This window comes from Danio aesculapii, chromosome 14 (genome assembly GCF_903798145.1).
Source record: "Danio aesculapii chromosome 14, fDanAes4.1, whole genome shotgun sequence".
In the NCBI taxonomy this organism is placed as follows: domain Eukaryota; kingdom Metazoa; phylum Chordata; class Actinopteri; order Cypriniformes; family Danionidae; genus Danio; species Danio aesculapii.
Window position 1 is genome coordinate 48,520,462 of NC_079448.1, and position 25,760 is coordinate 48,546,221.

Below are 25,760 nucleotides of genomic sequence, written 5' to 3' on the forward strand. Positions count from 1 at the left end.
CTGGAGAGATCTGAAAATGGCTGTACATCGTCGCTTCCCATCAAACCTGATGGAGCTTTAGAGGTACAGCAAAGAGGAATGGGCAAAAATTCCCAGACAGGTGCGTCAAGCTTGTGGCATCATATTCAAAAAGACTTGAGGCTGTAATTGCGTAAAAAATAATTGTAATTGTAAAAAAGGTGCATCAACAAAGTATTGAGCAAAGGTTGTGAATCCTTCTGTCCATGTGATTTTGTTTTTTTTTATTGTTAATAAATTTGCAAAAACTCTTTTTTTCACATTGTCATTATGGGGTATTGTGTGTAGAATTTTGAGGAAATAAACGAATTTAATCCATTTTGGAATAAGGCTGTAACATTAAAAAAATTTTAAAAAGTGAATCGCTATGAATACTTTCCGGATGCACTGTATTTAGTTAACAGTGTAATTTATATGTATTTAGTGTAATTTATAATGATTGAGTATTGTAGTTTTATTGAAAGTTATTTTTATTATCTATCTATTATTTTGTACTTGAAGGTAAACTTCTCTTGGCAATTAGCCAAAATTTCCTTGGCAATTAGCTTAATTTCTTCTTCCTATTAATAATATTATATTAATATTAATATAATATATTATTATTATTTGTATTATTATTGATTTGTTTTGTATTTAAACCTTCATTTAATTATTAATTACATTTAATTATGAATTATTTTAAAATATTTAAATTATTATTTAAAGGTGCAGTAGGTGATCTGCCTAAATTTTAACCGGTCAGCATAGTAGCTTTGAAACACAGGCCTTCCCTTGCCATCCAAAGCCACACCTCCTGAAATCTCACAAACACGCATATTAAAGATGACAGAGACCCACTAGATCATGTCATTTGCCAATTAGTAAGCTTATACATAAATTATACATATATATATATATATATATATATATATATATATATATATATATATATATATATTTGAAGTCAGAATTATTAACACCCCTTTGATTTTTTTTTCTTTTTTAAATAGTTCCCACATGATGTTTAACAGAGCAAGGAAATTTTTACAGTATGTCTGATAATATTTTTTCTTCTGGAGAAAGTCTTATTTGTTTTATTTCGGCTAGAATAAAAGCAGTTTTTAATTTTTAAAGCAATTTTAAGGTCAAAATTATTAGCCTCTTTAAGCTATATATTTTTTTGATAGTCTACAGAACAAAACATCGTTATACAATAACTTGCCTAATTACCCTAACCTGCCTAGTTAACCTCATTAACCTAGTTAAGCCTTTAAATGTCACTTTAAGCTGTAAAGAAGTGTCTTAAAAGCATGTAGTAAAATATTATTTACTATCATCATGGCAAAGATAAAATAAATCAGTTATTAGAAATGAGTTATTAAAACTATTATGTTTAGAAATGTGTTGAAAAAAAATCTTCTCTCCGTTAAACAGAAATTGGGGAAAAAATAATATATATATATATATATATATATATATATATATATATATATATATATATATATATATATATATATATATATATATAGAGAGAGAGAGAGAGAGAGAGAGAGTTTTATATATATATATATATATATATGACTTTTATTTGGTAAAAATGAACATGCCCATTTGAACATTAAGAATGTTAGAAATGACATGGGGATGAGTAAATATAATAAGATGGTCATTTCTGAATGCACTATGCTTTTCAGCACAGCTCCAGTGTTTCTCATCATGCTCCAGTATAAATGGATCTCTCACCATTGAATCCAGCAAGAAACCGCAGCCCAGGATCTCCACCGTGTCCACAATGTTGCTGAGCGGTTTGCAAGTTGCGACCTCCAGTGCCAGCTATAGGACAGCCAAACTAAGAGTTAACAAACTTACAATAATGCAGAACCAATTCAACATAACCACAGTTATGAATAGGAAATAAACAACACTCACAGATGTCCTGATCCAGTCTATGTACTGCTTGAAATAGCCAATGATATTCTGCTTGTATTTCTCAGTTTCCTGTTGGGCCATATATTATCCATCAGCACAATGCATACATGCACAAATCATTCAGGCTTTTACGCACATTACCTGATTGATCACAAATGTTGCATTGTGGGAAATCAGGTACTGAGCAGCATCAACAGCTTCAAGTACATCTCGAACCCGGAGCTGAAAAGTAATGTAACCGATCAGAAAGCATGTTCTGAAGTGCACATTTGTTAAACTGATAGGGGTGAGCAGCTTACAGGCAGATCTGAGGACGTCCTTTCCAGAAGCCTGATGCTCTGATTAAGTGTGCTCTTTAATAAAAACAGACACAAAAACATCATGAATCTTATCAACTGATCAATAATCTAAAATGCTTATAAAATGGTACAGTATCTTTTTTTCCACTGTAAAAGACAATTTTGCGAACATAAAATAGAAAATGTTAGGGAACCAGCAGGGTGAAAAACAGCCATGCAACCTGAAGTTGCATAATGTTCATGCATCACAAGCTCATTATTTAGGAGAACAGGTCAAAAATTGATGAACTTAATATAACATCTAACCAGAGAACAACTACACTCACCGGCCACTTTATTAGGTACACCTTACTAGTACCGGGTTGGACCCTCTTTTGCCTTCAGAACTGACTAAATCCTTCATGACACAGATTCAACAAGGTACTGGAACTATTCCTTAGAGATTTTGCTCCATATTAACATGATAGCATCACGCAGTTGCTGCAGATTTTGTAGATGAACATCCATGATGTGAATCTCCCATTCCACCACATCCCAAAGGTGCTCAATTGAATTGAGTTATGGTGACTGTGGAGGCCATTTGAGTGCAGTGACCTCATTGTCATGTTGAAGAAACCAGTCTGAGATGATTCACGCTTTATGACATGGTGTGTTATCCTGCTGGAAGTAGCCATCAGAAGATGGGTACACTGTGGTCATAAAAGGATAGACATGGCCAGCAACAATACTCAAGTCGGCTGTGGTGTTGACATGATGCTCAATTGGTACTAATGAGCCCAAAGTGTGCCAAGAAAATGTCCCCAACACCATTACACCACCACCAGCAGCCTGAGCTGTTGATTCAAGGCAGAATAAATCCATGCTTTCATGTTGTTGATGCCAAATTCTGACCCTACCATCCAAATGTCGCAGCAGGAAATAGAGATTTGTCAGACCAGGCAACGTTTTTCCAATCTTCTATTGTCCAATTTTGCTGAGATTGTGCTATTTGTATTTGTGTTGTGCGTTCAGAGATGCTGTTCTGCAGACCTCGGTTGTAACGAGTGGTGATTTGAGTTACTGTTGACTTTCTATCAGCTGGAACCAGTCTGGCCATTCTCCTCTGGCATCAACAAGGCATTTGCCCCCACATAACTGCCGCTCACTGGATATTTTCTCTTTTTCGGACCATTCTCTGTAAACCCTAGAGATGGTTGTGCGTGAAAATCCTAGTAGATCAGCAGTTTCTGAAATACTCAGACCAGCCCATCTGGCATTAAGTTCAAAGTCACTTAAATCAACCTTTTTTCCCTATTCTGATGCTCGATTTGAACTGCAGCAGGTCGTCTTGACCATGTCTACACGCCTAAATGCATTGAGTTGCTGCCATGTGATTGGCTGATTAGAAATTTGCATTGGACAGGCATACCTAATATAGTGTCCAGTGAGTGTATATAGACTGGGAAATCAAAGTAAATGAAGCATATCGAAATGATTTTGTAATGTGAAGAATATAATATAGTACTATATTATTATATATAGTCTGATAAAGCAGCAATCCTTAAGTGTTTGGGAAACATGTTAGAAAACATCATTATTTCCCATCATTTGCTTCCAGTAGAAGGGCATGCTATGAACAGACAAGGATACGATGTAGTTACTCTAGAAAAAAAGATGCATGTTGATTTCACAGAAAAACCAAAGTACATATCAAAAGGAGCAAACAACTTGCATGTTATGCAGCTATTACTGGTAGATACAGGCTTACCCTCGCTTTCACATATTTCTTGGGTGCCATAAATCAAGTTAAATTAAAAGAGAGTCAGGTACGAACAGCAACATGAACATCATTCAGAAGCTTTTCCTATGAAAGAACTATTCATAGATAAGAGGCTTTCAATGGCTTTCAATGAAATGAGCATCTACAGATAGATAGATTACCATGGACTGCTCCAGTGGGATGACTTGCTGGATGTGGATCTGCCTTATAGTGTTTGCGTGTCCCTTTAACGAAGTCTGTAATGTCCCTTTAGACTGCAAAAAACAAAAACATTAGTGCATAGCAAACACAGACAGAACCCTAGAAGCACCAGTGTTTGGTGTAATTAGTCACAAAGTAACTAGTTACTGTAATTAAATTACTTTTTAGCTGGAAAAGTAAAGTAAGGCATTACTTTTCTTACTGAATGTCATTTTATTACAGTTTCATTATAATGTACTAGCTTTGGAGCCGGCACAGTGGCTCAGTGGTTAGCACTGTCACCTCGCAGCAAGAAGGTCATTGGTTTGAGTCCCGGCCGGGACAGTTGGCCTTTCTGTGTGGAGTTTGCATGTTTCTCCCATATTGGTGTGGGTTTCCTATAGGTGCTCTGGTTTCCCCCACAGTCCAAAGACTTGCGTTATAGGTGAATTGAATAAACTAAAATTGGCCGTAGTGAATGAGTGTGTGAATGAGAGAGTGTACGGATGTTTCCCAGTACTAGGTTGCAGCTGGAAGGGGATCCGCTGCGTAAAACATACAGTATGCCAGAATAGTTAGTGGTTCATTCCACTGTGGCAACCTCTGAAATAGAGATCAAGCTGAAGGAAAATGAATAAATCAAGGAATGTATTAGCTTAAACTGCACGTTAATTCCATAGTTCAATATAAATCAATTATATGTGTGTATATTACAGATTCATTCTATTTTCAACTAAAGAATATTTATAATTTATAACTGAAAAATTCTCTCATGGCAATATATATTATATATTAATAATTCTGACATTTTTTCATATTTTATAACTGAAGGTTTGATTTGTCTAGCATTTGCTCAGAGATAAGAAACAATGAACTATTTTAGAAATATATGTCAATATAGGCCCTATGTTGATATACATTTCTAAAATAGTTCATTGTATGAATGAATGTATGTATGTATTATAGCGTATGTATGAAGTTTAGTGTCATTCATTTGAAACATTGTGATACATATGTAGTTTGAAATATAGAAAAAGATTCAAATTTAAATAATTAAGAATTAAACTTCGCCTCACAGCAAGAAGGTCGCTGGTTCGAGCCTAGGCTGGGTCAGTTGGCGTTTCTGTGTGGAGTTTGCATGTTCTCCCTGCGTTCGCGTGGGTTTCCTCCGGGTGCTCCGGTTTCTCCCACAGTCCAAATACATGCTGTACAGGTGAATTGGGTAGGCTAAATTGTCCGTAGTGTATGAGTGTGAATGAGTGTGTATGGATGTTTCCCAGAGATCGGTTGTGGCTGGAAGTGCATCCGCTGCGTAAAACATGTGCTGGATAAGTTGGCGGTTCATTCCGCTGTGGCTACCCCGGATTAATAAAAGGACTTAATAAAGCCGAAAAGAAAATGAATGAATGAAGAATGAAACTTCTATTGTCTATTCATTGACATTTGTGGATTTTTAGTATTGAGTCAATAATTAAATTCCCTTTCAGACAATTTAGTAATTAAAAAAAGCTATTTAAATACAACTGTAAAGATGTAGTTAGTAATTCATTACTTTTCTGAAGTTAGATTACCAAACCATTGAGCAAAACCAGAGCAAACTACCCAGATTACCCTAACAACACACTATCAACCACCCAGGGACCCTAGTAACCAATCATTTAATATGACCAACTACCTAGCAACCACCTAGATGTAATAATTTATCTACTTTTGGTCTATTTGGAAAGTATTCAATGACTTTTTGGAGAATCTAGATGGTGACACTTTTGTTGAACTGAAGCCTATTGAAAGTTTACAGATTAGACAAATATGTATTGCTGTATTATTTAATATTAGTATTATGATTTATTTTCTTTTTTCTTTTAAAGTGTATTAAGTTATTTTGAGTTTGTTATTCTTGTGTTTTTGTATTTCTTTTTGTCGTTTTTTTTGCTAAACTGAAAAAAAAAACCTTTGTCAATGTGTATGACAATGTTTAAAATAAAAATTGTTGTTAAAAAAAACACAAACTGTAAAACTTTTAGGCTAGGCTTTCTTAAGCCAACTTCAAAGATTGTCTATGAATTGAACTTTCTAGTTTTATTCTGTCATCTACAAAATAACTCTTTTTCCTATTTGAACTGAACCAAAAATAAACCTTACCAACTGGTCAGCTTGAGCATCGAGTTGATTGGCGAAATCAATGAGATCTATTCGAGTCACTCCTTTATTAACCTGAATGATGAACAGAAACATGAAAAAGAACAGTGCACAGTTTCACACCAGACCCAAGATTTAATCCGAGTGTGTGTTTGTGCAGGATATGTACTGCACCTCCTCTAAATAGGCAGCAAAGTCGATCTCATTAATGCCAGTTTCAGCGAAGCTTTGGAGGTTGAGTTTGCCTTCAGACTCCAGAAGAATGATGCCCCGCAGGTCCACCTTTAGCCCTTCAAACTTCCTGGACACATCCTTGGAGTACTGTGGAAAGACATTCAATTCAATTCAATTCACCTTTATTTGTATAGCTTATAATTGTATAGCTTATACAATGTAGATTGTGTCAAAGCAGCTTCACATAAAGGGTCATAGTATGATGATGATGTGCTTCTGATATTAGTCTGGGAAATCAGTATGGATTGTCATACAAATATATATATATGAATATATATTATGAGAATACAAAACATAAATTTTATATACTTATAGAGTTGAAGGCAAAATTATTCGCCCTCCAGTGAAATTTGAATTATTTTTCAAATGATTTCCGAATGATGTTTAACAGAGCAAAAACATTTTCCCACACGTTTTCCTGTTATATTTTTCCTTCTGGAGAAAGTCTTGTTTCTTTCTTTTGGTTTGGCTGGAATTAAAGCAGATTTTAATAATGCTATGAACTTTAAGAAATTACTGATTTTGATTGGCTCAAGAACAAGTCACTGTTGTTTAATGACTTGCCGTATTAACCTAATCTGCCTAGTTAGCTTAATTAACCTAGTTATTTTTTCTTACAAAATAACAAGTGAAATATTATGCATTTTCATCATGGGAAAGCAATTTCTAGTGCATGTTTTTACCAAAACTAATATTGGATTTTTTTTATAAATGCGTGTGCGTGTCAACAATATAACTTTATACAAAAAATGATGGTCATTTCCTTTAAAGGAGTTGTTCTTTGACATTTAGAGCGTCATTGTGGAAGTTTTACATTATAACCAACGTGGTTCAAATGATGGATCTGTGACAGAAACTACAGGTTTTGAGGAAACGCTTCTCACTACATTGTTCTTTTCCCAAAAGATAGATCGTACTATGATAGTTCAGTCATGAGTTACTGTATGTCGTTATTTGGGTAACGCACCCATGCCTAGGTAATCTAATTAAACTAGTTAAGCTTATAAAATGAATGCACTGTAAGCTGAATACTAGTATTTCGCAAAATAACAAGTAAAATATTAAGTCCTGTCATCATGGCAAATACAAAAGAAATTAGTTATAAGAAATTATTTATTAAAACTGTTATGTTTAGAAATGTGTTGAAAAACGTCTTCACATATTTGAAAAAAATGAATCAGAAATGTTCACAGGAGGGTTAATAATTTTGCCTTCAACTGTATAGAAATATAAACAACAAATACTTTTTATATTAATTATTTTAGATTTTTACCAGTGACTCAGGATTCTTATATTGATAAAAATATAATACAAACAAAATAATACATAATCAATGTACTGATACAAAATGTGTTTTTATTTTTTTACATTTCATATTATAATTCATATTCATTAAAATTATTAAAATTACAATATTATGTTTATTACAATTGACAATTTAGGGGAAAATATGTATTAAAAACATGTAAGTCTTACACAAGTTTTTATATAACCTCATAATGATTTGATTTTTGAGAAAGAGAGAAAACATTTGTCCATCTGTATGAATGCTGTATTTCCTTTATTATGTACTTCACAAAAAACTTTCCATTCAGTGTGGTCTCAGAATTATAGATCTTATGTGATGCTCGATCAAGAATTCTGGCTTGAAAGAATTTATAGATGCTGTGTAAAAAAATAGCTTCAAATGGCTATGCATGATGTGCTTTGGGACTTTTCGACAATTCCAGAGAAGAAAAACAACCAACTGTGGATTGGAAGAACACACTGTTTACAGTTTTTCCCCCAAGAGTGTTACACAATGAAGTATTGAATTTCCTTTAAGACGCAATCCACAGATCATCTGCTTAAGATTAAATGAAGATTCAAAAATGACCAATAAAGCAAGATGCCTGGTTAATCTATCTGCTTTCTTTAAAAACAATAATTAACGAGGAAAAAATCTTTCCAAAACATGATATTTTATTGCAAAAACTCACAATCAAATTAAACGTCTCAAAAAGATACTTAGTATTTAGCAATCGGATTTAAAAAATGGCTAATATCCTAAATAAATTGGGATTCTTTGCATTTAATCTACTTAAATGAATTAATCAAGCTAATTAAACAGAACAAAACACGGTTGTCCAATGACTTGCCTAATTACCCTAACCTGCCTAGTTAACCCAATTAACCCAGTTAAGCCTTTAAATCTCACTTTAAGCTGAATACTAGTAACATCTCGCAAAATAACTAGTAAAATATTATGTATCGTCATCATGGCGAAGATAAAAATTAGGCATTATAAGTTAGTTATTAAAACTTTTATGTTTAAAAATGTGTTGAAAAAATGTCTCCATTAATCAGCTCTTGGGAAATATTTAAAAAATAATTGTATATTAATATATATATGAAATATTTTACACATTTATTGTTTAATGATATTACTGAAGCTCATCTGTTAAAGATTAAATGAAGATTCAAAAATGGCCCATAACCAAGATGTCTGGTTATTAAAAGCGATCTGCTTTCTTTAAAACAATAATTAATGAGGAAAAAATCCTTCCAAAACATGGTATTTTAATGCAAGAACCCACAGTCAAATTAAACATCTCAACAAATTATTAGTATTTAGCAATCAGATTAAAAAAATGGCTAATATAATAAATCAATTGGGATTCTTTGCATTTAATCTAATTAAATAAATTAATCAAGCTAATTAAACTTTTGAACACACTCTCACAGCTAGCAGTTTTGGGGCCAGCACTTAATAAAAATAATAATAATAATTATAATTATTAATAATAATCTGCTAATGGGGTAAGCAATGGGATGAGCAAATAAGAAAGGAGAATATTTTGCTGAGCTAATAGGCAGATAATTTAGCTTATTTTAAGGAAAAACTCACTTCATTTTGACTTAATATTTCTGATAACAAAACAATACTTGATACTTTTTAGAAGTTTTAGATATTTGGACTACAAACAAGGCAAAAACTCTGTGTATGAAAGAAGATTTGAGATCAGGCCCCCTGCTAAAACTGTCAATACCAATAAAAAAGATCTCTGGGGTGCATGAACTGTCCTAACTTACCCCTGCTTATCACAATGCTGCCTTTGTGTAAAGAGTAAAGCACTAATCTAAATCAACTGTAGTTCTGTGTGTGATCTGAGGGTGCACTTAAGCCTTTGTTTAATCCACTCACAACACTGGTGTTAAAGAAGGATGAGATGTTGAAGATTCTGTCCAGATGAAGAGCTGAGTAAATCCCTCTGTTGTCCTTACAGTTACTGAGAGAGAGAGAGAGAGAGAGAGAGAGAGAGAGGAGCTGAGTAGAGAGAGGAGCGGAGAGAGAGATGAGAGAGAGAGGGGAGAAGACGGTGAGAGAGAGAGAGAGAGAGTGAGAGAGAGAGAGAGAGAGAGAGAGAGACGGAGAGGCGAGATGAGAGGAGAGAGAGAGGAGGAGAGGAGAGGAGAGAGAGGAGAGAGGGGAGAGAGAGAGTCAGTTACATTTTCCTCTCAGTTCTCTTCTCTGCTGCCACCTGCTGGACCACTGAAAGTTGCAGAATTACTGAGAAAATGTCAAGTATTTTGGGTTTTAAGATGGCACTTGATTCTATATTTAATAAGGCTGCATGTACACTGCAGATCTTGTTGGTCAATTGCCATTTTGTGACTGTAAATGTTTTTGACGACCAGCTTACATCATCCTTTAAAAGAGACTTGTATCTGATGTGGTGTGTGGTGTGTTTTATACATGTAACAAATAGGTTTATATTAGTCATATTGTTACATGGCAGATGTTGCACTCATGGTCGTTAACATGCTTAAATGCATGAACTTGTGCTACATGACAATATACACTCACCAGCCACTTTATTAGCTACACCTTACTAGTATCCCGTTGGACCTCCTTTTAGGCATTGACACGATGCTCAATTGGTACTAATGGTCCCAAAGTGTGCCAAGACAATATCCCCCACACCTTTATGCCACCACAACCAGCTTGAACTGTTGATACAAGGCAGGATGGATCCATGCTTTTATGTTGTTAACGCCAAATTCTGACCCTACAATCCGAATGTCGCAGCAGAAATGAAGACTCATCAGACCAAGCAACGTTTTTCCAATCTTCTACTGTCCAATGTTGGTGAGCCTGTGTGAATTGTAGCCTCAGTTTCCTGTTCTTAGCTGACAGGAGTGGCACCCGGTGTGGTCTTCTGCTGCTGTAGCCATCCGCCTCAAGGTGGACGTGTTGTGTGTTCAGAGATGCTCTTCTGCAGACCTCAGTTGTAACGGGTGGTTATTTGAGTTACTGTTGCCTTTCTATCAGCTCGAACCAGTCTTGCCATTCTCCTCTGGCATCAACAAGGCATTTGAGCCCACAGAACTGATGGTCACTGGATATTTTCTCTTTTTCGGATCTTCGGAACTGCAGCAGATCGTCTTGACCATGTCTACATGCCTAAATGAGTTCCTGCTTGTAATTGGCTGATTAGAAATTTGCGTTAACTAGCAGTTGGACAGGCGTACCTAATAAAGTGGCCGGTGAGTGTAAAAGCTGTTTTTGTCCATGTATATGAGATTTAAGGTTTGGGACTTGTGCAGATCTCAGTTCCGAAATGAAAGTGTCAGAAATGACGTCATTCGCTATTGTTTTTAATGACGTGCGACTTGCATTGACAGATAAAAAGCCGATCTACCTATTTACACTGTAGACACGAGGGCACATATCTGATATATATCGGATAAATTTACACATATGAAAAGGCCTGAAAGTGAGAAAATAAAAATGTGCAAATTGTTTCTGGTGCGTGCTATAATCTTTGTTCGACATACAACTATTTCACAAACAGGTTTTGAAATGAATTCTAATAAAAAGTCAAATTCTAAAGTGAGCTAAAGTGCAGAAAAATTCTTTTCTTTCCTGTTTTAAAGCAATACAGTCATTGTGTTTTTATGACAGGGTTACCTGTAAAGAGAATATGCTGTAAGGTCCATCTCTGGGTCGTTGTACAGGTATCCTGGTATGAAGTTTCTCCAAGCAGAATTGACCAGGTATGGAGTATCTAACACCTGTACACATATCATAATCACACTGAATTAAACAATCGGAGAGAGGCAGAATTCATCAGTGAGCATGAATTATTCAGTCTACTGTCTCGTAGCATACAGAGTGGGTGCACATGGATGACAATGTGTTTAATACTTTTTGTTAAAACCAAACAATTGTGATATTTATTGTTTTAACTGATAAAAACAATTGTATATTACATAATATAATGTAATATAATGTAATATAATGTAATATAATGTAAATAATATATATAATATAATATAATATATATAATATATATATATAATAATAATATAATATATATATTTTTATATAATAAGTAATAAATGAATTTATTTTTATCCAATAGATAAATAAATAAATAAATAAATAAATAAATAAATAGATAAATAATAAATAAATAAATAAATAAATAAATAGATAAACATACTGGGCTATGTAAAAAAAAAATAAATTGAGTTAAGTACTGAGGAAATATAGCCACTATTTAAAGTAAGCAGGAATTAAAAATAACTGTGAAATCTGACTTTTTAAGCACGTGTTACAACTAACCCTCTGTCTGTTACAACTTGCCCCACTAGTGGGGTAAATAGTAACATTTTTACTCATGGCACTTTTGGCAAAACCATAGGTCCGGCGATCATACAACCAGTGCTCATTTGTAGGAGAGGCTTGTGTGTTGTTGTTAAAAAAACAAATGGTTTGTCTAACCCCAATACTTTGTTCATTATTTGGCCAAAACCAACAAGTGTTACTTTGTGCCCCGCTCTCCCCTACCTCACTCCCAGTGCTAAAATTATTTGCCGTCGACAAAATTATAAAATTAAAATAAATAAAATTTATAAAATAATTATAAATTTTATTTATAAAAATAAAATTATTAGGGGCCGACGACATCACCTTCAGCTCGTTGAAAAGAGTAAGGACGGACGGTACAGTATGGACACATAAGAGTTTATAAAAATCTCCAGGAACACACTAAAGCCTAATCCCAATTTTATTTTTGTACCACTACACCATCCCCTTGGCCCTTAAAACGGAGTGTGAAGGTAAAGGGCTTCAAAATTTACCCCTAAGAATTGGGACAGCAATACAGCCCCTGCACACGTCATCAGATGTCATTGCGATCTCTTGCTTCATATGAGATCAGACGATGGTGACTGCTGTAGTTATTCCAGTTGTGTTATTTTTTGGTATTTATCTATCACTGAAGGCATATATTATGTTATCATAACCATCTAATGTGGCAATAAGATCGTAACTGTACTGTGTATTTACACCGTGGCCATATTCATCAATGTAAACACACAAAAAACAACATTAACATTATAGAAGACACTGTAAAAAGCTCATTCCCTGCCACTAGACTTTTCTGACAGGGGATTCCAGTGTCATCGAGTGTCAGAATGTTGTGGGACTGCTGTACAGGAGTTATTATTAGGGATTATACATATGCTAGTTTGTTGTAAAAGTTCATAATAATGACAAAAAATACTAATTTGTGCATCTCCTCACTTCCGGGTGGAATTATTCTGCTGTTGGGGCTGGTGTATTCTGGGAAATTTTCTTACCCCTTGGTTTCGAGTGTGGTACTGAAAAATCTTCATTCAATGGGGTGTATACCCCTTTCCCTTAGCCCTACGCCTTCAAGCTAAAGAGAATTGGGACACCCCTACCCCTTCACGGGAATGAGCAAAACCAGGGGGAAGGGGAAGGGCTAAGGGGTAGAATTGGGATTGGGCCAAAAAAGTCGCTAGATTTGTTGCTAGTCGCTTTTTTTTTTAATTTGTCGCTAAGAGGGTCTGAAAAGTTGCTAAATATATCGACAAAGTGGCTAAGTTGGCAACACTGAACGTATATGAGGAAAGTATTTAGAAATAATTGTGCACTGTAATTTACTACAGGTTGCTGTAGGATATGGACTGGTATTTGCACCATCGTTTAACACCAAAGCAGCATGTCTTAACCCATGTTGTGGTTGTGATAGCTGCAGCAAAAGAAGGAAATCACTTAACAGAGAGCAGCTGAAATTTTTTTCCCCGTTAAGGTTCATTTTATGAATTACAGAGTGTCATAACACAAATGCGCTACTGTGTCTTGTGTTCTTTAATTTGTGCAAAGTCAGTCCAATATTAAAAACAATCTTTGGTCACATTTTCCTTTAAGGTACAATTCTGGCAATAAACAAACCATTAACTAAGACTTTTAGTTCAATAAACTTCTAATTTGCTGCTTATTAATAGTTAGTAAGGTAGTAGTTGGGTTTAGGTATTGGGTAGGATTAGAGATGTAGAATAAGATCATACTTTATAACTACTAATAAACAGTTAATGTCTTATATTAATAGGCAGGAAATAAGCCAGCAGTTATTAATGAGAATTAGTACTTAAACTAAAGTGTTACTCATTCTTTTTAATTTATGTGTATAAATGAAATGGATCAGATTTTCCCTGTGCTCTCAGAAATGTATCATGCATCAAATGTGCTGAAAAAGAGTGTTTCTCTAACCTTGAAGAGCTGTCGTGTTTGGAAGGGCTCACACACGAGCTTCTCCAGATTGCCTCCTGCTAGGAACAAAGCTGTTATGACTCCCATGAGCACCCAGGAGAACAGGAAGCTGAAGCCCACACCGCTGCGAGACACATCAAACAGTAATTTAACAGCACGTCCGTTTGGTGGCATTGATGACTGATGTTACTCTCAAACTCACGCCATGAGCAGGTTCCCTCCTGTGTTGGAGACACAGCCGCGTGTGGTCGGGGAAGCGTGTCTGTCGAATCCCAAAATACCACACAACAGACCCAGAAAATTGAAGGTGAGGATAAGCACAATCATACAGCACAGGGTAATGCAACCGATCCACCTGAGAGACACAAACATTATGGACAATGTAAAGAGAGATTTCATGCAGGGTTCTTATTCTCTATGGTGCTAATTTGGTTTGGTCAATTCACCTATAGTTGAAGTCAGAATTATTAGCCCCCCTGAATTATTAGCCACCCTGTTTATTTTTTCCCAATTTCTGTTTAACGAGAGAGATTTTTTTCAACACATTTCTAAATCATAATAGTTTTAATAACTCATTCTAATAACTGATTTATTTTATTTTGCCTTGATGACAGTAAATAATATTTGACTAGATATTTTTTAAGACACTTCTATACAGCTTAAGCACCCGGGCTCATTCTGAAAACGTACCTCTACAGATGTTACTGGAGACCGCGGAATAAGTCCAGGCGGCACGTTTTTCTGCAGTTTTTGTTTTCGCAAATCCACGAGAGGCCGCTGTGTATGCTATTTGAGATCTCAAATTTCCCTCGCGAGTGCCATTTGTGCCTGCTGTTCTCGCATAAACCCACCAGAGACCGCTGTCGACTGACTTCGTGACAGACTTTTTGACTGACTGAGCGAACGATCGACTGACCCACCTTCCCCCTTCCCTAAACCCAAACAATTTTATTGATTGACCTGCCCACCTACTTCCCTAAAGCCAACCAACACGTTTCAAAAGCAATCCAAAAAAAATAAAAGCCCTCGTCTGATTTTTTTACCACGTTTTCAGATTTTACCACATTCTCATCCTGTTATTTACTTTTTTAATTTTATTTTTTGGATTCCGTTTTTGTTTTACCTGCTTTCTGAAACCGTTCTTCACCGGACTCAAACCCCGTCGTTGTGGTCAACTTCTCTTTGCCTCACAAGTCTGCCGAAGTTCATGCCGCGCTAACCGGAGAAACTGGTTGTAGATGGAATGCCGTCCATATGGAGGTAAGCGGTCAGCTGGTAAGCGCGAAAAGTAACAGCGTCACACGGTCCCATAGCGTTCATTTCAAAAAAATGAAATGCAGCCATACATACAGCACCTCCGGCTACGTAATTCGCGGTCTCCAGAAACGTCTGTAGGGCTACGTTTTCAGAATAAGTCTGTGTTGGCTTAAAGTGACCTTTAAAGATTTAACTAGGATAATTAGGTTAACTAGGCAGGTTAGGGTAATTAGGCAAGTTATTGTATAATGATGGTTTGTTCTGTAGACTATCGAAAAAATATATAGCTTAAAGGGGCTAATAATAAGCCGAAATAAAACAAATAAGACTTTCAGAAAAATATAAGAAAAATATTATCAGACATACTGTGAAAATTTCCTTGCTCTGTTAAACATCATTTGGGAAATATTTAAAAATTCAAAAAGGGGCAAATGATTTTGACTTAAACTGTATGTCACAAGTTTTTGGACTGTGGGAGGAAACCGGAGCACCAGGGGGAAACCCATGCGAGCACGGGGAGAGCGTGTAAACTCTGCACAGAAATGTTGACTGGCCTGTTAGAGACTTGGACCAGTGATGTTCTTTCTGTGAAGCAACAGTGCTAACCACTGGGATTATCTGGGATTTTATTGTAAAGGTCGTATCGCCCAGCCCTACCTGTGGATGAGTAAATGAACTAGAAATGTTAATTTTTAGGTGAACCATCCCTTTAAGTGTCCATTAAGTGAGGAATTAATCGTGAAAGGAATTAAATAAGGCTGAAAAACGAACTAATCATAACAACAGATAAGAAACAATGAAATAAATAGGGTATAGAAATCTTACATTTTTATAAATGGAAACTAAAATTTTAAGCGGCAAACAAAAATCCCTGCTATTCCATATCTTGGAAAAATAAAATATAAATTTTCCTGATTTCTTTCAATATCTGCAATAGAGTTTTTGTGATATTACAGAATTTTCATAACCCACGGGATCCCTGTTTGTGACTTCATTCATTTTCTTTTCGGCTTACTCCCTCTATCAATCCGGGGTCGCCACAGCGGAATGAACCGCCCCTGTTTATGACTTAAAACTGATTATTTTTTTTGTCCTCAGGAGTACCTGTAGAAATCCATCTGATCGATCTGCGGGTAGATGTCCTCAATCTGCGAGTGTGTGTGAGAGATCATTCTGGTGAAGTTGGCCAGAGAGCTGTGAACTGGCAACATCTTGCTGAAAGAGGTGATGTTATTTCCAATGTCATCCAGCAGAGCCTTTACGCCTACAGGAGACACACCAGTATTTTACAGAGTAATGCAATTAATGTCAAGGAAGCAAAACAGGAGCAGTTCTAAGTTTCCACACCTAAGGTTGCTGAGCTCTCATTACTGCTGCTGATAATGCTAAATGTACAAATTTAACGTTATATTCTTGTTAACCAAAAAAAAAAAAAAACAATATAAAAAATAAAAATCATTATATTTATTTTTTAAATGTCCCTTTTCAATTAATGATTCAATAACTCACTCATGAAAACATTTTAAAGAATTATTCAGTTACATAGATTTTTGGTAAAACAATCCATCAATTGGTGAAACAAAGTAATAGCAACAAACTTAAAGTTGCTTTAAATTGTGATTTTAATCTTTACCATAAAGATCAGTATTTTTATCTGAACTATAACCTGTTATTTCAATAGTTATGTGATTGTTTGTAACTTATAATACTGGTTAAAGGCTAAATACTGAACGCAGATTTGAATTAGGGCTGCTCGATTACGGGAAAAATCATAATCACGATTATTTTAATCATAATTGTAATCACGATTATTCAAAACGATTATCAGTTGAAGTCAAAATTATTCACCCTTCTGTGAATTTTTTTTTTTTTTATAAATATTTCCCAAATGATGTTTAACTGAGGAATTTTTCACAGTATTTCCTATAATATTTTTTCTTCTGGATAAAGGCTTATTTGTTTTATTTCGGCTAGAATAAAAGCAGGTTTAAATATTTTAAAACCTATTTTAAGCTCAATATTATTAACCCCATTAAGCAATTTATAGTTTTGATTGTCTGCAGAAGAAACTACCGTTATACAATGACTTGCCTTGTTACACTAATTAAGCTTTTGAATCAGACTAAGCTGAATACTAGTATCTTGAAGAATATCTAGTCAAATATTATTTACTGTCATCATAGCAAAGATAAAATAAATCAGTTATTAGAAATGAGTTATTAAAACTATTATGTTTAGAAATAGGTTGAATATAAATCTTCTTTCCATTAAACAGAAATTGGGGAAAAAAGGGTCGCTAATAATTCAGGAGGGCAAATAATTTCAACTGTATATATGCACAGTTATTTTCCTCCCTGTAAATAAATGCAATGGAATAGAAATATGAAACAAACTGTGCTTTAAGCATCTTCACTGTAAGAAAAACACTTTAATTATAGCTACAAAAGTCCTTCAGTCAAGAGCAGTGAGGGGTTTTCTCCTTTAGTTGTTTGAATAATAATAAAAACAGTCGGCAGCGGGAATATTGAGCGCTGTCACTTTAAGAATAGTGCGTTTCAGATATGGTTTCTCTTTCACATGTCTTTGATTCTCAACTTGTTTGTTTATTACACAAATGAGGGTTAATATAAATAATCACTAAACACCGCGCTCTGACACAAATGTGCATGTATTTGACCACTTAAGCGCTCGCATTAAGATGCCGTTAGATGTGTGTGCTCTGCTCGTCTCAGAGACAGAGGGCTTAAGCCAAACAAAAGCTTCTAGAACTGCCCCTGAAGCAAAATATGCTTAAAGAACTTAATCTGTGAACTCACCTTCAACAATATTTCGGGTTTGATTGGTTACCATGGCAGGAGTGTCATTAAAGGATGCAATCCCCTGTATGACAGATGAAAGATTGTAAGCAAATACAATGTAGGTATGCTCATTAAAAGGCAAAAAACTGAATTAATATATTTTTTTAAATATTGACTACTGATCATAAGTAGGCCCACACGGAATCTGCACGCGCGGAATTCTGCAGATTTTTTGCCCATCATTGTTTCTGTTTATTTACTTGAGTAAACGTGTGTAAATCTATATTTATTCAGTTTTTAAATTAATTTCAGTAATATTATTGACTAATATGAAAATGTTCATCTGATTTATGTACAATGCAGTGTGTACAGTAATATTTTCTGTCTTTTAGTAGAGATATTATATGAGAGACTTAATTGTTTACCAAATAAAGTGAATCTAATTGATTTGCATTTAAAACATTAAATAAAAGTTAAAAGGTTATTTTTTTATTTTTATATTATTAAGGTTTTAGTTATGATACTCCAAAATAAATTCAGAAATCCGCAGATTTTGACCTAAATTCTTTGCAGAAATAGCAAAAAATGTCTGTAGATTCTGTCTGGCCCTATTCATTAGTCTGGGGTTAGTACATTTTTTATGCTTTTTAAGAATCAGAATCAGAAAGAGCTTTATTGCCAGCTATGTTCACACAATCAAGGAATTTGTTTTCGTGACAGAGCTTTTACAGTGCAACAGAAGTACAGAGACAGGACAAAATAATAAATATATTTAAAAACTAGAAGTAGTGACTGCAAATATACAAATTGACAAGTGTATGTACAGGTATACTATTATATACCAGGGATTCTCAACCGGTAACCTGCGGCCTACTAGTGGGCCACAACGATCCTGCAGGTGGGCCTCGAAATAAAATTAACTCTCAATATTATACTATAATTTTTGGATTTCATTATTAATATGCTATATTAAAATGATCGAAGTAATGCACTTTTCTACTGTTCTCTGATTAATTACGTAAAACTCGGCGTGAAAACAGCCTTTTGACTGTCTGCTTAACTGTCACAAAAACAGTCTGCAACTAGTACTCGTAAGTCCGTTCATTCACAAACTATGCGTGTGGTGAAAGTCTCTCTTTGTGTATTGTTGTGTAGACTCTTTAATGGTCACACTTATTTTGATGGTTCGTTTAATGAATTTAGTTACATTGCATCTAAATGCCAACTAATTCTCATTAGATTATAAGTAGACTGTTAGGTTGGGGTTAGGGTTAAGTTGACATGTACTTGCAGAGTTTCTTATAGTCAGTTAAATGTCTGTTGAAGGAGCAGTATCAACAGATATTAAGCAGACAGTGTACTAATACTCAAATGAACTATCAAAATAAAGTGTTACCCATTTAATATATTCACATAGTTGTCCAAATTAATGTCCTGTGAGTGTTTTATAATGGACGCACGCCCATACAGGAGGATCTAGCGAGGCTCAATGGTGTTTCTGTCATAGAATGTAAAATAAACTAGCATTTGAGCTTCAGACATATTCTGTTGGAGCTGTTCACTGTTCCTGTCAGCGATCTCCCAATAATATCCAGCTGCAAACTCAACCGCCATCAGATCAACACGTTTCAACAGATTTAGGGTGTTTTACTGTATTTTACATTTGTCTGTGTATTTTTGAATAGTAGATATTCAGTCAGTCCAGTTTAAAGCAGAAGCTGGTCTTTTGCAATATCCCTGTTGTCCTGTGGTTCTCTGTAAATCGATGTATGTTTTAAAAAATATATATACAATTATTTTTAATATATATTATATGGTTTTAGTTTTACATTATTAAATCTATTTTTATAAAATGCTGATTATAGGAAATAATAGAAGGCACAACAAATGTATAATAATAAAAGTTTAAATGAGCATTTCATACAAACATTTTAGAGAAAACGTCAAACTGGTGGGCCTTCAAAAACTGATCAGAGAAAGAAGGGCCCCGAAGTAAAAAAGGTTGAGAACCCCTGCTATATACGTTATATGTGCAGCTGTTATGTGCAAATTGGCGTGTAAAGTATGTTGTTAAATAAACAAGTGTATAAAAAGGAGTGATGTTTGATGTAGAAAGTCATTCGACTGCATTTATCTGATCCAAAACATAGTAACAAATAGAAATAAAATCTATCAATATTTATAATTATTATTAAAATGGTAGCTTTCTATATAAAAATATCATGTATTTCTGTCATAATGCATAATTCATCAATTATTAAAGTTGAAAACAGCTATACATAATATTTTAGTTTGATCAATTTAATTAATTTTGCTGATTAAAAGTATAATTTCTTAAAATGAATGAATAAATAAATAAATAAATAAATAAATAAATAAATAAATAAATAAACAAACAAACAAATAAATTAACAAACAAATAAATAAATAAATGTCAGCCTCCAAACTTCTAAATAGTAGTGTATATTTAGTTTTTACAATCCTTTTCTTTCCAACCCCTTGGATTCACTTAAGCATATCATGTTTACTTTTCATAATGAAATCTATTCCTAGTTGGATAAAACCCATAAAATATACTGTTTCACTCTGAAATACAATATGTCCTGTCCTGGATATACACAGATAAGTCATGAGAAATCTTGAAAAAATACCTTTGCCACAATCTGACTGAGATCCGTCTTCAGAACTTCATTCACTTTATTTAACTGGTCGGTTACATCAGGCAACTGAAATGAAAAAAGCAGAAGAAGCAAAACCATTTGTCAACTATCAGTCAACTTAATAATTTTTACAAATTTAAGATAATTGAACATAAAACAATTGAGTTGTCCCAAAAAAACATCAATAATTGTGTTGCCTCAACTCATTTTAAATAAGTAGTTTGACCAAGCAGCAAAAGCCATTTTTTGAGTGTACACTAAAATGCTGGGTTCCACATAATTCCCTCATGTTGTCCTAACACAAAACAAGTAAGTTGACTTATGCAGAGCTCAGACTGCAGGACTTTCACAGTAGTCACGTCACAGATGTTTTAACACTGCATGACTATCTCGGGTAGCATTCAGTTGCTGCTGTGTTTACACTGTAAAATGGATCAGTGACAGGGGGGTTTCACACTGCATGACTTTACAATAGGAATAATTGCAGACAAATTTGTCTAGCTCTGCAAATTATGTCTCTCAACCAAACACATGCGAGAATTGATGTGGAAACAACGCAAGGTCTTGTAGTACCTGTATATCTTTTGTTATTAACTACATAATGAGAAAGAAACTTTCAATGGCGTAGAAAATGTACTTATTTAGCTTACCAGGGTTTAGAAGGAAATAAATTAATCTCAACATTTTTCTTTTTCCACCCGCTTGTGGTATTGCTCAGATGACACATCAAACAGATACGGGTGCTCCTGCCAAATTTACACTAGCTTTTCCTCCATTTCTCAGGTAAAAATAGACCAAAAATGAAGTTCTTTATCTTCTCCCCCAACTTCCTGCTGGCCTGTAGATACACACACTAGTGCAGGGGTTTTCAAACTGTGGGGCGCACTAGCACCATTTAAGGGGAGCACAAGACATTGAGGCGTGTACCCGAGTAAATTATGATGAGGATTTTTATGCGTTCACTAGGGGGGTATAATATGATTAATGTTAGCTCCACAGCTAACTATCAGGCACCTGTAGAGTTAATGCGTTCCAGTAAAATATATACAAATAAAATGGACCGGGTGCTTTTTAAAACTAATGACGGTGACTAAATGAAAGTCAAACCTGTGAGCCGTCTGACAAAAAAGTGGCCTTCTGAATCAAATCGGCAGGATGCCCTTTCACTTACTATGAAGACACTACTGACTACGTTTACATGGACATCAGTAATAGTTATTTGCCTTAATCTGAATAAGACAATAATATAATTACAGGAAGTGCTTTTTGAATGTTGCGTCACCAGGCTATTCACGTTTCCTGCAGAGTCTCATGCAATTTTGGGTGTTTCATCTTCAATTTCTCGACTTTAACTGCAGTTCAGCAGTTTAACTTTCACTCATGAACATTTCATTCATGCCCCTGTGACAAACTGGTGTATTTGAGGCGAATATGAAGGACTGGTGGAAGAGTGTTGTTTTTATTGATACCGCACGTCAAGTGGAAAGAAAAAACTTCTGCATTCTGTGATGTGTGCGGTCCTTTACTGACAGACGTGTGTGTGGATTTTGTCACAAAAAGCGGTGAAAGGTCCTACATGACAGTAATAGTTTGATTGTGGTGTTTACTTCAGTAATGCCACTAATATATGCACACTCCACATGTCTTAATTCCATTTCTGTTTAGTTCAGTTATGACTTTAGTCAGATTAAAGTAATCAAAAATCGCTGTTTACATGGTGACTCTTAATCAGAGTATTGTCTTAATCATATTAATATCGTATTAAAGCATTGTTGCCCATGTAGACATACTCAATGTTTGACTCAACCTCACCCTCAGGGCTCTGCGAACTTGTCTTTGTGAAGCAGCATTTTCTGTATGTACGTACATCAAAAGCACATCAAAAGCAAGTAGGTTATGCTTATTGACAGTGGAAGATGATTTACGGTTAGTCGTGTCAGGAATCCTCACAGAAACAGGCTCAGCCATCACACTGAATCAGGTACGCTATATATTTAGGGTTTCAATGTAATTAATTCTTCGCACTTTAAATGCAGCAAGTAATATGTGAATGATGATTGCGCAAGCATTATAATTTTGGCTTGAGGGAGGGGCGTCTGGGGGGCGAGAGAGAAATTGGACAAACTTGGGGGGGGGGGGGGGGGGGGTGTGACCTAAAAGTTTGAAAACCCTGCACTAGTGGATGCTGCTCTCTCATTGGCTTTAGGTAATCACTGATGCTATTTTTAATCAGAATTCATTTCACACAGCATGATGTGAATCGCCGATCGCTCCAGATATTTAGCATGCCAAATACCTCACGGCTGTCAGTGACTCATCGGCGACTCTCTCAGATCGCGTCTTTGATAGTTCACACTGTGTACTTGTTACTAACGTGAACAAGCACCGATTTGCTGGTGATTTCAGGCATTTGTCTATGATTCCTCAAACCCTTTCAGCGAGTCAAAATCTGGGCTAAAATGATGCAGCCTGAACTCGCCATTATTCATTTTTACAATTTAAGTGGATTGAACATAAAACAATTAAGCTGTCCCCCAAAAAACCTTAAGAATTGTGTTGTCTCAACTTATTTTAAATAAGTAGTAAGTAGTGTACTTGAAATATAGGAAGTTATTTGTATACCGATGAGTAGTTGGCTGCGATTTCGAGCTTGGGAATGGAGTTGCGTATGTTCCGACAGATCTCCGGTGCTGGAGCATCCACACAGACGGGGTCGTTCAGGGCATTTCTCAGGCTGTTGCGCACCAGACTCAGGTTTGCCTGCAGTTTGACTGTTCCTTCCTGCAGAGTCTCCAGGGTCAGACTCACATTCTCCAGAGCGTCCTTAGTATCTCGCATTGCTAAGAGAGACAACGAATGATCAAACACACACCAATGAACATTCAAATATAAAGATTGCATCATACACAGGGTTCCCATGTTTTCATGAACAGCAGATTCAAGGACTTTTTAAAGCAGTGTTTCCCAACCCTGTTCCTGAAGGCACACCAACAGTACATACTTTGGAAGTCTCCCTTATCTGAACCATTAACTTGAGGTTTTGAAGCCCCTTCTAATGCTCTAATCAGTTGATTAAGGTGTGTTTGATTAGGGAGAGGTTGAAAACGTGTACTGTTAGTGTGCCTAGGGTTGGGAAGCACTGTTTTAAAGTACCATTAGTTTTAAATCAGGGACCTTTGTAATTCATACTCAAGCATATGTAGCACCATGAAAGTCCTTACTGTACTTAACATTTCACTTACAGTTTATATTTAGGCAAGGCAAGGCAAGGCAAGGCAAGTTTATTTATATAGCACATTTCATACACAGTGGCAATTCAAAGTGCTTTACATAAACAGGAATAAAAGAAACAAGTATAAGAGAAATAAAAACAAATAATAAAAATGGTAAAAATGAAAATAAAATAAAATAAAAGCTGATAAAATGTGTTATAAAAGAATTTAAAAGAAGAGAAAAACATAGTAATTTTTGAAACATTTACATAAAATGTTTCAAAAATTGACCATTTAAAAAAGTCATGTTCAAAGCACTTTAATGAAATGTGCTGAATTTAGTACTGGTGATATTTAAATGTCCATTATTTGTCAGTGTTATTTAATTTAAATCCTTAATATTTAAATTAAGGATTTTTAATTTTAGAATTTCTCAGTTTTTTTGTTCAGTTTTTTAGTTCTGATTACAATCGTTTCAATTCAGTCGTTTTATTTCAACAAATTTAATTCAAGCACGTTTAAGGATCTGTGTTTGTTTTGAAGTACTTTTCAGGCCTTGAATCCATCTGAAATTCAATAACTTTTAAGTACTTTCAGCGTGGGAACCCTGTATATAAAATTCAACTAACATCAAGTGAGAAAAGTGTACATCCAAATCTGGATGGGTGTTCAAGACACTTGAATATTTCACACTGCTAGATTTGGTTTAAATGAAATTTATTTAGGCTTGTCATTTATAATAAACGTACATAGTAGTGTTGTCATGATACTGGAATTTCAATACTGAAATTTGATAAACGTCCATTTCCCACAAACATTAAGCACTGTTGAGTGTGTTCTTAAACACCATTGATTTGCCATTGTGTTCACATGCTCAACAGAAATAATTGGCCGTGAATGTCATCAGTTCACCACTGTTCACCAAGTGCAGACAAAGATACATACACTGGAGCATTTTAAAGCTGGTCTCTCAAGGAGCTGACATACGAGCCATCCGCTGATGAATCTACTGATCTTCATGGCTTTAAAATGCTCCAGTGACCCTGTATCTGTGTTTGCACTTGGTAAACAGCTGTGAGTTCAGTGAACTGATGACCTTCACGGCCAATCACAGACATTTCAGTTGAGCACATGAACACAATGGCAGCGGTGTTTAAGAATGTGCTCAACAGTGCTTAAATGTTAACGGGAAATGGAATTTTTTTAAATTTCTGTAGCGACTGGTACCAAAATTACAGTATCGTGACAAGACTAGTTCATAGTGAATAACAATGTAATTCTGGTTTGCCTTATTTTCATGAACTTTTTTGTTTTAAAGGTGCAGTATGTAAGATTGACACCCAGTGGTTGAACTAGGTATTGCACTCCTGGTTAAAAACACATGCAAAGCACAGGTTGCCAGATTGACGACACCAACAGGAGTGTGTCTTATTATTGAGCCTAAAGGCTGATTTAAGTCATGTTCTAAATAAAAGCAACAGCACGAGATGGAAGAAATATTCTTATTAAAAGGAGTTTTTGTCCAAACCAACATCTGAAATTGATATATTAGAAACGGCTTCTATTTCTCACAAGTGAACAACAGTAAAACTGACAATGATCAGCTCAGGTACACCTCATGTGCTTTATTCAATGTTAAATGCTAATAATGTGAGTTTGAATGCCATTTTACATGACATTTATTGCCATATACTGAAAGCAGCAGCAGTAAGTTCACCTCAGATCTTGAAAA

At 35.1% G+C, this 25,760-nt stretch overlaps 1 protein-coding gene across 6 annotated transcripts in view; it reads right to left on the minus strand.

Annotated features, from left to right (window-relative positions):
* The window catches only part of prom1a (prominin 1a), a 154,085-nt gene that overhangs the window by 21,135 nt on the left and 107,190 nt on the right, over window positions 1-25,760 (minus strand). For 4 of the 6 annotated variants that reach the window (XM_056472594.1, XM_056472591.1, XM_056472588.1 and 1 more), the window contains exons 7-22: window positions 23,439-23,656; window positions 20,808-20,882; window positions 18,175-18,238; window positions 16,463-16,622; window positions 14,304-14,456; window positions 14,102-14,225; window positions 11,489-11,592; window positions 9,722-9,806; window positions 6,478-6,624; window positions 6,307-6,378; window positions 4,146-4,238; window positions 3,973-3,990; window positions 2,226-2,279; window positions 2,068-2,148; window positions 1,927-1,995; window positions 1,741-1,830 (exon numbers count right to left, since the gene is read on the minus strand). In XM_056472594.1, coding sequence (XP_056328569.1) covers window positions 1,741-1,830; window positions 1,927-1,995; window positions 2,068-2,148; window positions 2,226-2,279; window positions 3,973-3,990; window positions 4,146-4,238; window positions 6,307-6,378; window positions 6,478-6,624; window positions 9,722-9,806; window positions 11,489-11,592; window positions 14,102-14,225; window positions 14,304-14,456; window positions 16,463-16,622; window positions 18,175-18,238; window positions 20,808-20,882; window positions 23,439-23,656 — 1,607 coding nt within the window. The remainder of the gene's footprint in view (window positions 1-1,740; window positions 1,831-1,926; window positions 1,996-2,067; window positions 2,149-2,225; window positions 2,280-3,972; window positions 3,991-4,145; window positions 4,239-6,306; window positions 6,379-6,477; window positions 6,625-9,721; window positions 9,807-11,488; window positions 11,593-14,101; window positions 14,226-14,303; window positions 14,457-16,462; window positions 16,623-18,174; window positions 18,239-20,807; window positions 20,883-23,438; window positions 23,657-25,760) is intronic. The other 2 variants (XM_056472589.1, XM_056472593.1) reach the window with 1 other exon arrangement.